The sequence below is a fragment of the Arachis ipaensis genome, chromosome B07 (genome assembly GCF_000816755.2).
Source record: "Arachis ipaensis cultivar K30076 chromosome B07, Araip1.1, whole genome shotgun sequence".
NCBI lineage: Eukaryota > Viridiplantae > Streptophyta > Magnoliopsida > Fabales > Fabaceae > Arachis > Arachis ipaensis.
In genome coordinates this window covers 114,811,038-114,823,203 of record NC_029791.2, presented here as the reverse complement: position 1 = coordinate 114,823,203, position 12,166 = coordinate 114,811,038, and the positions used below count along the sequence as shown (strand labels likewise).

At 34.3% G+C, this 12,166-nt stretch overlaps 2 protein-coding genes and 1 non-coding gene across 3 annotated transcripts in view; 2 read left to right on the top strand and 1 right to left on the bottom strand.

Moving 5' to 3' along the window:
• Positions 4,280 to 4,351, top strand: TRNAW-CCA. The gene has a single exon. It is a non-coding gene; the product is annotated as a tRNA-Trp (tRNA).
• Positions 4,541 to 7,018, top strand: LOC107605932 (rust resistance kinase Lr10). Its single transcript, XM_016307879.2, has 3 exons — positions 4,541 to 5,374; positions 5,671 to 5,697; positions 5,820 to 7,018. The coding sequence occupies exons 1-3, from the start codon at positions 4,705 to 4,707 to the stop codon at positions 6,938 to 6,940; spliced, it is 1,818 nt and encodes a 605-aa protein (XP_016163365.1). The 5' UTR covers positions 4,541 to 4,704; the 3' UTR covers positions 6,941 to 7,018.
• LOC107605929 (rust resistance kinase Lr10) overlaps positions 8,722 to 12,166 on the bottom strand; it is a 19,331-nt gene continuing 15,886 nt past the window's right edge. Inside the window, exons 2-4 of the mRNA XM_016307876.2 lie at positions 11,257 to 11,831; positions 10,287 to 10,307; positions 8,722 to 10,017 (exon numbers count right to left, since the gene is read on the bottom strand). Coding sequence (XP_016163362.2) covers positions 8,882 to 10,017; positions 10,287 to 10,307; positions 11,257 to 11,831 — 1,732 coding nt within the window. The 3' untranslated portion in view covers positions 8,722 to 8,881. The remainder of the gene's footprint in view (positions 10,018 to 10,286; positions 10,308 to 11,256; positions 11,832 to 12,166) is intronic.

Genomic DNA, 12,166 nt, shown 5'->3' with positions numbered 1-12,166 from the left:
CTAAAGAATTCAAATGCAAGTAAGTTGACTAACAAAAGCTTTCATCAAAATGCAAATCAAAATGCCAAAAAATCATCAAGAAGCTATCAATCAATTCCTATCAATCACATCACCGCTCATGAAATAGACTACCTAGAAGAGAATTCCCTAGGAAGGCAGTCATCAACTACCCACAAAAATCATTGTACTCATGGCATTCAGAGTTAGTGAATGTCTTAGGTAGGCATACATTGGAAACAGCAAATGAATTGGAAAAAAAAGTATATAGATAAACTGCAAAAAAAAAATATATATATATATATACACAAGCATGAATAAAAATCTGTCAATCACATAACCACCAATAGAATACATTAGCTATAAAATCAATTCCTTGATAATCATTCCCACAACCCACATCCAACCAGCAATTCACAATAGGTAAAATTAATAGATTTGATGGACATAGCTTAAAAAAAAACAAAAAAGGAAATTAGAATCAAAATGGAAATAAAATTAGAAATTGCTAGATTCAGCCCAAAAAATCCAAATAGATTACTGAATCAAAATGGAAATTGGTATGCAAAAGTTGAATAGGAGAGAATGAAATTGGGAATGATATGACCTAAAATCAAAACATCAAACTATGTAAATAAACGACCATCAAGATATACATCAATTCTTGTCAATCACATCACTACCAATAAAACAGATTAGGTAGAAAACCCATTCCCTCATCATGATTCACACAACCCACATGCAACCACCAATTCACTTGATCTAAACTTGATGGATTTGTTGAATATACAGAAAATAAAAAAATAAAAATAGATTCATGAAATTTTAATATTGCATTCAATGGATCTACTCTCAATATAACTATGACAGTGCTTCATTAAAATTTGAAATCAAACATAAAATGAAATAACATGATCCTGAATACAGAGAACAGTATAAAAATCAAATGGATTTGTTGAATATATACAAAGTAAGAGATTAAAAATAGATTCATCAGTTGATATATAGGATTTAATGGCTCTACTTTCGTTATAATTAAATGAAACAAACAAATGCATCACAATTACTTTGACTTGTACGAAAGAGGCTCACCTTTTTGAATTGAAATTGGATATGGAAATGCAGGGAAAACAAAATATGAGTCCATAGCCATCTCCATTCAATGGCATAGAGACAACTAATGAGAGGGGCAAAACCTGAACAAACACAAAAACAGCAAGAACAAGTTAAACTTTGACGAAATCAAGAGATAGCGACCAAATCAAACCATACCTACTACAGTGCACCTACATGTCATTTCCCCATAGGGAAGGCAGTGATCAACTACCCACAAAAATCATTGTACTCATGGCATTCAGAGTTGGTAAATGTCTTAGGTAGGCATACATTGGAAACAGCAAATGAATTGGAAAAAAAAGTATATAGATAAACTGAAAAAAAAAATATACACAAGCATGAATAAAAATCTGTCAATCACATAACCACCAATAGAATACATTAGCTAAAAAACTAATTCGTTGATAATGATTCCCACAATCCACATCCAACTAGCAATTCACAATAGGTAAAATTAATGGATTTGATGGACATAGCTTAAAAAAAACAAAAAAGGAAATTAGAATCAAAATGGAAATAAAATTAGAAATTGCTATATTCAGCCCAAAAAATCCAAATAGATTACTGAATCAAAATGGAAATTGGTATGCAAAAGTTGAATAGGAGAGAATGAAATTGGGAATGAATTGACCTAAAATCAAATCAAACTATATAAAGGAACAACCAGCAAGATATACCTCAATTCTTGTCAATCACATCACCACCAAAAGAACAAATTAGGTAGAAAACCCATTTCCTCATGATGATTCACACAGCCCACATGTAACAACCAAATCACTTGATCTAAAGTTGATGGATTTGCCGAATATACAGGAAATAAAAAAATACAAATAGATTCATAAAATTTTTATATTGCATTCAATGGGTCAACTCTGAATATAATTATGAGAGAGCTTCATAAAATTTGAAATCAAACATAAGACGAAACAACATGATCCTGAATACAGAAAAGAGTATAAAAACTACATGGATTTGTTGAATATATACAAAGTAAAAGATTAAAAATACATTCATCAGTTGATATATAGGATTTAATGGCTCTACTTTGGTCATAATTAAATGAAGCACACAAATAAATCACAAGTAGTTCTACTTGTATCAAAGAGGCTCACCTTTTTTAATTGAAATTGGATATGGAAAAAAAGGGAAAACAAAATATGAGTCCATATCCATCTCCATTCCATGCCATAGAGGCAAGTAATGAGAGGGACAAAACCTGAACAAACATAAAAACAGCAAGAACAAGTGAAACTTTCAAGATATCAAGAGATAGGAACCAAATCAAATCATACCTGCTACAGTGCACCTCCAGCTCATTTCCCCATGGGGAAGGCAGTCATCAACTATCCCAAAAAATCATTGTACTCGTGGCATTCAGAGTTGGTAAATGTCTTAGTTAGGCATACATTGGAAACAACATTTGAATTGAAAAAAAAGTATATAGATAAACTTTAAAAAAAAAATTACACAAACATGAATAAAAAATTGTCAATCACATAACCAACAATAGAATTGATAATCAGATGAAAATCTAAATAAGGAAATAAAGAAGATGAAACAGATTGATAGACCATACTCAACATTAACAACAACTGGGAAAGAATGAAACCAACAACATGAACCCACACACAAACCAAGTCACATACACAATTGACAAATTACAATTTTCAGAAACCCTACACAATAAGATCTGGAATAAAAGTGGAAGAGATACCAAAAAGGATCCGAATTTGCAAATTTAGGAATTTCACAAATCCTAAACAATAAAATATCGGCTAACCATCGAACAGACACCAAACATGATCACAATTTGCAAAATTAGAAATCTCAGAAACCTTAGACAATACAATATCGGTTAATTATGGAACAGATACAAAGAATGATCACATTTTGCACAATTTGAAATTTCTCAAACCCTAGACAATTGAATCTGCGTTAACCCTGCAACAGTAACCTAGATTGATCAGAAAAAACTACACAATGAAGGTAAAGACATAGGATGAAGAGCAAAATAGGTTTGAACGCACCTGATTGATTGATCGGAGATCTTCCATTTGAGGCTCGACTGGAAAAGGGCTAAGAGGGATGAACGGCGACGAAACAAAGTTGCACGAAAACAGGGATCCTGAACAGAGCTTCGTAGGGCAGAGTAAGGAGAAGAAAGCAAACCTCGTAGGGTTTCATGTAATCATTAGTTGTTCAAGGAAATCGATGGAGAAGACAGGTTGCGTGAAAGAGTCGCCGAAAGGGATGGTATGGTAGGTTGCGTGAGCGAGGAGATGAAATGATGACTGACATCAATTTGACAGAGGAGCACATGCATCCCCTGAAGATCAGAAGCCACGCTGGAGGGGAGGCCACGGTGGAGGAGAGGCGCCACCTAGGAGCGGAACCGGCGTGAAACGCGGAACCGACGTGAAACGCGGAAAGATGAAATGTTAAATGTTATTAATCTATTAATGCGCACTAGTATATATAGACTGTAATAACATTACAAACTTCATCTAAATTCTTAAACGTGTTATTGTGTTCAATGTTCACTATGAATTTTTCTTTCGGTGAGATACTGACATAATATATAATTTCTTTTTTTAGCTGAGACTTAGTTCAAGTAAAAATTATAGTCTCTCTTAATATATTGTATTTAGGTTCGAAACTTAGCAAAATCAAATAGTGAATAGAAATTCTTAAGTGTTGTGTGTGTAAACGTGTAATATAGATAAGTTTATGATATTGTAATGTCTAAAATTAGGAGCTATCTATTCAATTAAAAAAAAATATATGAAGTGTTTGTTTTGTATTTTAATTTTTAATATTTTCTGTTTTCTTGATTTTATAAAAAAAAAAAAGAAAAAATAGTAAAAATAATAAAATTTATTTTCTATTTTTAAATCCTATTTTTTATTTTTTTTCACAAAATTCAAAAAACAAAAAATGCTAAAAATAAAAACAAGAAAATTGAAAACAAACCAAATAATCTCTTGTTTTTTTTCTTGCTTGAAGATTTAATTTTATACAAGAATTAATGAAAGCCCAAAACGATTTGTTCCATGTTGCGGAAAGGCCCATGTAGAGTTTTAAACTGTCGATCCAATCGAGTCCAAAAAACAGAAACTGTGAACCAAGAACAAATATTATTAGAAAGCATGCGCAATTAAATAGCATAGGATCCGTGGCGCAATGGTAGCGCGTCTGACTCCAGATCAGAAGGTTGCGTGTTCGATTCACGTCGGGTTCAATATCCCGATCCTAAGCTACCTGTGGATCACCCTTTTTAGTCATTCTAATCTTTGGCTCTACCTTAGGTGTAAAAGCCATGGTCTTTTTGTTTACATAAGTTACATAAAATTAGCTATAGCTTTATGCAAGGACGAGAGAAAAGTCTCGTGGAAAACGTGTGCCTTTAGTCAAGAGTCAACTTCTATCCTGTAAGCATAAGCACCACAAACTTTAGAAGTGGAAATAACTGGGAAGCTATGGAGTGATTGAAAATTATGTTAAGCCCAAGAAAGGGGTTAGAACTTAGAACCTTAATAATGCTTTCATTTCATGAGCTAATAAACCACACAAGAATCTATACTACACTCTAACATGGGTTTTTCTTTGATTGGTGTTTTATTCATGTTCTGCTTCAATGTAGAGTTAGCACTAGGCTCTGATACATGTCAAGGTTTGTCATGTGGATATCAAGAAATCCGGTTCCCTTTCAGAATCAAAGGCCGGCAGCCGCGAAACTGCGGCTACCCGGGCTTTGATCTGGTTTGCACAGACAGTAATGAGACTCTCATTGAGCTCCATGATTCACTGAATTTCAGTGTCAACAAGATTGACTATAGAAAGCAAACAATTGATTTATCATATCCTCATAATGGTTGCTTTCCTAGGCTTCTTCATAGCCTCAAACTTTCAGCTTCACCTTTCAACTTCAACATGAAGGTTGATCATAACTATGGTGACTATTATTTCTTTAACTGTTCAGCACTTGAAAGAGATTACATGGAACTTTTCTTGATTCAATGCCTAAGCACCTCGGCTAGTAGCATATATGCAGTTCCATCTTGGTCGGAAATCGAGGACTTGCCGCTTTCATTCTGCACGAAAATGTTCAATGTTTCATTAGTCCCGAGAATATTCGTTGATGAGGATGCTCCTCTTCATTTGAAATGGTCTGAACCAGACTGTGGACATTGTGAATCAAAAGGGAACAGGTGTAGTTGGAATAGTACAAAGAATGAATTCAGTTGTTTAGACAACCATAAAGGTAGCTTTTTTTTTATTTTATTTTTTTCATTTTGTTGCATTTGACATGACTAATAGCCAATTTAATTAAGGTTGACTCTTATTGTTTTGAAGTAGATTCTTTTCTTAGATGTTATATTAACAAATAATTGAAGCAAGTAGATGAATTTAATGAAAACATTAAACATCCAAATCAATGAATCAGTCCATGATTCCTACAGTCCTACTAGCTTTATGTACCTTTTAACTTGTTAAAGAAATTAAGGGTCATTGCTTTTTCAAGTGATTTCATGATCTAAGTTTCTGGTGTTGTTGCAGGACCATCAACAGCTCTGGTTACAACAGGTCAGTTTTCAACTTCATTATGCCTTCTCTTTTTTTTAATGCTTTTCTTGGTATCATTATTAATTAGCCTGAAAGCAAGTAAATGTGAAAATTTTCTAAAGATGGAGTTTTGATGAATGCAGGATCAGTACTGGGATCATTTTTCCTTATCCTGCTAACCGGTGCGATTTACTACATCTATGATACTTGCATAATACAAAAAGAAAAAGAAGCAATTATTGAAAAATTTCTTGAAGACTACAGAGCTCAAAAGCCAACCAGGTACTCTTATTCTGAAATCAAGAGAATTACCAATAACTTCGGCGACAAGCTAGGAGAGGGAGCCTATGGAACTGTCTTCAAAGGAAGCATCTCAAAAGAATTTACTGTTGCTGTGAAAATGCTGAATAATTCCCAGGGAAATGGGGAAGAGTTTGTCAATGAAGTTGGTATAATTGGTAAAATCCACCATGTCAACATTGTCCGGTTGGTTGGTTTTTGTGCTGATGGGTTCAGAAGAGCTCTTATCTATGAGTTCTTGCCGAATTCTTCGCTGCAGAAGTTCATAAATTCGCCGGACAACAAGAAAAACTTTTTGGGCTGGAAGAAGTTGCAAGAAATTGCTTTAGGTGTAGCTAAAGGTATTGAGTACCTTCACCAAGGTTGTGATCAACGCATTCTCCATTTTGATATCAAACCTCAAAATGTGTTGCTAGATCACAACTTTACTCCAAAAATTTGTGATTTCGGTCTAGCTAAATTATGTTCCAAGGATCAAAGTGTAGTGTCAATGACAGCAGCTAGAGGAACTTTGGGGTACATTGCGCCCGAAGTTTTCTCAAGAAACTTTGGAAATGTATCTTACAAGTCTGATGTTTATAGCTACGGAATGATGCTACTTGAAACAATTGGAGGGAAGAAGATCACAGAGGATGTAGAAGAAAACAGCAGCCATATTTACTATCCTGAATGGATTCATAATCTTTTGGAAGAGAAGGAAGAAATGAGAATTCATATTGAAGATGAAGGGGATGCTAAAGTTGCTAAGCAGCTAGCAACAGTGGGACTTTGGTGCATCCAATGGCATGCAGTGGATCGACCATCAATGCAGACAGTGCTTCAAATGTTGGAGGGAGACCAAGACACATTACCAATACCTCCTAATCCTTTTGCTTCCACAGGGCCTTCAAGAAAATATGCTAAAATTGGTGTGGCTGCAAGACAGATTATCCAAGATTTAGAAGTGATCCAAGAATTAGACTGATTTCTTACTTGGAGTTGTCTGAAAAGTTTGTATTTTCTTTTTAAGTTGCCGAATAAAAATCATTTGATATAATCCAAATATATTTGGCCTGTATTATAGTTAGCTACATGGAGTAAATTGTATGTACTGTTATGTTAGCTTAGTTTGGTAGTTTGCCATCATATGTTCTAGCAGATGGTGAGGTCTTCTTTGTTAGGTACGTTGCAAAATATAGAGATGAAGAATTAAAAATTTGTAGAAAATAACTTTCTTTGAAGAATTTGGATCTTCTAAAATTTGAATTTTACTTTAGAGAATAAAGTGTGATCTTCTACCTTTGAATAGTTTCTCTTTTATATTTATTTTTGGTCCCACCTATGAAATAAATGGTGAGAGATCACACTTTATTCTCTAAAGTGAAATTCAAGAGGAGAACACAATAATACTCTCTATCAAGAGGAGATTACAATAATACTCTCTCTTGACAAAAGGAGAACATACCTCTCTCTGTTATTATTATTTTTGTTGGATGAATTGCATTAAACTGAATTAAGGTGACTCAATTTATAGATGCACTTCTTTGATATAAACTATTCATAAATTAGAAATAAATAATTTTCTCTGTTTATTTTATTTAGTTTTTTTACCAAAATAACTTTATACTAATTTTACATTCTTTAGAACTCAATCTCCATCTCTCTTTTTTAAACTCTGTTCCAACAATTAATTTTCTCTTTTTGCAAGTATGCTGTTCTTACACTTTACTCATCGAATCACACCATATATTTTTGCACTATATAAACTACTCTTAATCTATTCACTCAACAAAGGTGTTGATGCCTGAAGACTTTGACAAGGTCGTGCTGCAACTTGCAATGTCAATTTCAGAGAGATGGATAAAGACTAAAAAGTGACAACGCCAACCAGGTTCCATGAAGAAGAAGAAAGAAGATTGCGATATAAGTGATGGTGGTCCTAAAAACAAATTTAAAAAAAAATTAAAGAAAAAATGTGATATATATTCGTTTGCACTCACTCTCTATTGTTCGTTTATTTTGACCATCACTCTCCCAAGTCCACTCACTCTTTTTGCAATGGATTCATCAAATATTCGTTTCACTACACGTCTAATTCATGGGAATTTCCTTAAACAATAATGTTCTTTGCACATTCTAGGCACTTATAATACTTTCATTAAATTGTAACGTTTACATTTGTCTTATAGGAAAAATTTCTTTCAATATACTCGTATGATGTGCTCCAAGCACAAAAGATTGATATGCAAATCAAACACTGTCCATTTACTAATTTTCCACAAGTAATACGCGTAACTTTTTGTTTTCTTCTATTTTTTTCCCTTTGCTTAGACGTGATGCTTTTTGTTTTTCAGCTAAACATAGCTATTCAAGTCGTGATCATGAAGAAGCTAAGAAGATGAAGACCATTTCTCCCTCATTCATTTAGCATAGTAATCAATTCTGGATGGTGGTTTTAGATTGTTAAATTAGTTTAATCAAGTTGTGGACTAAAGAGTGTAAAACCAGTTTTTTATACCAGTAGTAGATAAGAGAATTCACCATAATTATTGGGAAAATGATAATGTCATTCTCATTTTTTATAGTGTCACTATTCACATAATTGTTTTGTAGAATTTAATTTTGATTGGGAAAATAGCAGGGCTGTATGCATTTGGGTTGGATTATAAGTTAAAGACGACATTTCTATCCGAACAACTCATTTAAGTAATAAGGTAAGAAAGTATATAATCTTAAAAAAACAAAAATTATATATATAGAACTATCTAAGTTGATGAGAAAGTATATATGGAAGAGGACATAGGAACCAATATCTTGTCATCATATACATCAGAAATACTAATATAGACGACATAGCCAAAGACACAAGGTAGCTAGCTACAGAGCATGCAACATTATATCAAAGTAGAGTCCAAACAGATTATTTTTATTCCTTTGAATCACTGACTGAAGAGATGTCATCAGAGGATAACTTTGAACTGTTATGAGTTGTAGTATGTTCAACATTCTCTTCTGTGGGTGCGTCAAGTGGGTAGAAGTATGGTTTTGGAGGCATTTCTAAGTCATCGTCTTGTTCAAGCATCTCCACAACTCTCTTCATTGAAGGTCGATCATTAGGCCTTGTTTGTATACACCACAATGCCACAATCATCATTCTTTTTGCCAACTTCATCTCTTCATCTGAATCATTTTCTATTGTTATTTCCCTTCCATCCTGCAATTCATCGTAAACCCAAAAGGGAAAATATATCTGGCTGGAATTTTCAGTCTGTGCATTCAAATTCTTCCTTCTACTAGCCATCTCCATTAACAACATCCCAAAGCTATAGACATCGGCTTTATATGAGATTGCGCCAACATTTCTGTAGAAAAGCTCAGGAGCCATGTACCCTATGGTTCCTCTTGCTGCAGTCAGTGACACAATGCTTTTATCAGTGGGAGATAGCCTTGCAAGTCCAAAGTCAGAGACTTTTGGGTTGAAGTTATCATCCAAAAGAATGTTGTGAGGCTTGATATCAAAGTGCAGAATTTTCATGTCACACCCATTATGCAAGTATTCAATACCACGTGCTATTCTAAGGGAAATGGTGTAGAGCTTTTCACAACTTAAGGAATCATTCTTAGGGAAAAATATGTATTTTTCTAATGATCCATTTTCCATCAGCTCATATATGAGAGCACGCTTTGATCCCTCTATGCAGAAACCAATAAGTTGCACTATGTTGACATGGTGAATTCTACCAATAGTAGCAACTTCATTGATAAATTCTTGGCCATTGGATTTAGCCTTATTCAACAACTTGACGGCTACAAGGCGACCACTTCGAAGTTTTCCTTGGAAGACAGAACCGTAGCCTCCATTCCCAAGTTTTGTCTTGAACACTCCAGTTATGTTCTTGATATCCTTGTAGGAGTATCTAATTGGCATAATACTATTGTCGCTTCGAAGAAAATCTTCAATAGTCGAATACACAGATAAATGCCTCCGTCGCCATTTATATATGCATAAAAGAATGATGAATGGAACTCCAACTAGTAAAAATTTGAGAAGAACATACAAAGCTGCAAGGAAGATAGAAAAAAGAGCAAATAAATCATAAGGTGTCTTAGTTTTAATTTGCCAAGAACATACTCAACTGCATAATACTTATGTAATTTGCTTAGTCAACTTTAAAGCAAGGTATTCGTAATGTTTCCGTTTCTCTGGTTGCTGCAGAATTCCATGGGTTATAATTAATCAATTCCATGAGGTAATCACAGTCCAATGCATAAACTTTAAAAATTCAAACCCAAATGATAAAAATACTATAGTGGGAAATACAAGGACTTACTTATTCCTCCAATTAGAGTACCTGCAATCAGCAAAATTGGGCGGACAAGAAACATGGATAAAAGGGAAAAAAGAAATAGTTAGGATTTATGACACATGATTTACTGAAAAAAAAAAACAGAGAAAGAAAGTACAGGATCATTCAATCTGGTTATCTATGTTCTAATTTCACTATAACGATCTCTTGGACAATTTTCTAACGATGACTCAACTGTTTCAGTGATGACGTGATTATCTTATGACAGGTTAGAGTGTGCAGTGACTAGCTTAATTAGCAAGATTGCAATTTGAACCCAATTTGATCCCTTCCTCTCTATTTTAGTCCCTCCTAATGCTTCTTCCTCCTGCTGTTCTCATTCTTCATATCAATGGGGATGCATGGGAATTTTTTTCTCATGTTAAATGATTTCCAAACAAGTTCATTTCTTTTTTCACATTACCATCATATTCAACTCTCTAAATCAAGCATCAAACCTGGGTTTTAGATCATCAACTCTTCTACCACCACAAAAAACTCAATTTTCTTTCAAAATTTCAATTATTAACAATCGCTAAGACCCAATTCCTAGAACCAAAAATTTAGCTTAGCAGCAAAAAGTCAATACGACTCCTTTGCCTCCTTCCATGCATCCCCATTGATATATAAAGAAGAAGAGAATGAGAAGAACAGGAGGAAGAAGTACCAGAAGATAACGTTTAAAAGATTTGAGAGAAACCAAAGAATGTTAGGGTTAAATAGAGAGGGAGGAATTAAATTGTGGCTAACTCAGCCAATGGTTGGACACTTCAACGTGATACTAAAAAATATTTAGAGACTATTATGTCCGGAGTTCAATTTGAGAGACCACTATAGTAAAATACTAAAATTAGAATTTCATTTGATGGCCAAATTGGATAATCCCATAAATCATAGGTACCAGGACGGAAATTAACTTTGTACAGTACAATACTTTAAGAATGAGCAATCAAACCTGCAAATAGTGGCATAAAAACAGGATAACACAAAACGTTGTTATGATCATCGATCTCGACTTGGTCCCGAAAGTAACGGTTGCAAGAACTAACTGCCCAAGAAAGTTCAAAACCATAGAGAAGCATGTTGCGGTTGTCTCTACATGAAATGTTGTTGATTTTGCATTCTTCATCGTGAGGCCAAGATGTTGGATACATCCACTCTACATAACAGGAGTCTCTCAGCCCCAATTCCCACAGAGACTTGCCATCAAAATTCACATAGAAAGTGTCGTTGATGCACCTCACATATATCATCTGCTTCATGACCATAAGCCTATCTCCATTCACTTTGTATAACAAATACTGATACGGCTCATCAGTTTCATAATCACTGAAATTGTAGGAAGCTAAGGAATAATTAAGGAGTGGGGAAGAGTTAGAGTAGTAGTGATGATGATGCATATGTAGTAAGGCAAAATTTGCATCCACTAATCGGATAGTGTAGTTGTTGTAGTTAATTGATTGAACACTGAACTTGGCTGATTTCCAATACAGGAAAAGTTGGTGATGATCCTCGCAAGAGAGGGTGTACCTGTGGTCACCACAGTGAACTGAACTGTTTTGAAGCCTGAAAGGGTGCTTTATGTTATGTTTCCCGCACCATATTGATGAACAGTTTTTTGCATCGCTTGTTCTCATGCTTATACAGCATAGCAGCAGCAACATCACCAGCAGCAGGGATGACATTTCTTCTCAAGTGATTTACAAAATATCAAAGTTTACATCATTTCCTAATTTAATTCAATTGTTTCCAAAATCTAAGAGTTTCTTGACTTTTTCTTCCGAAGGATTTTAATCATGTCTCGTGGATATTTGTATCACCCTCGGTGGGCGTCAAATCAGCTCGTCTTCGTGCATTGTTTCTGA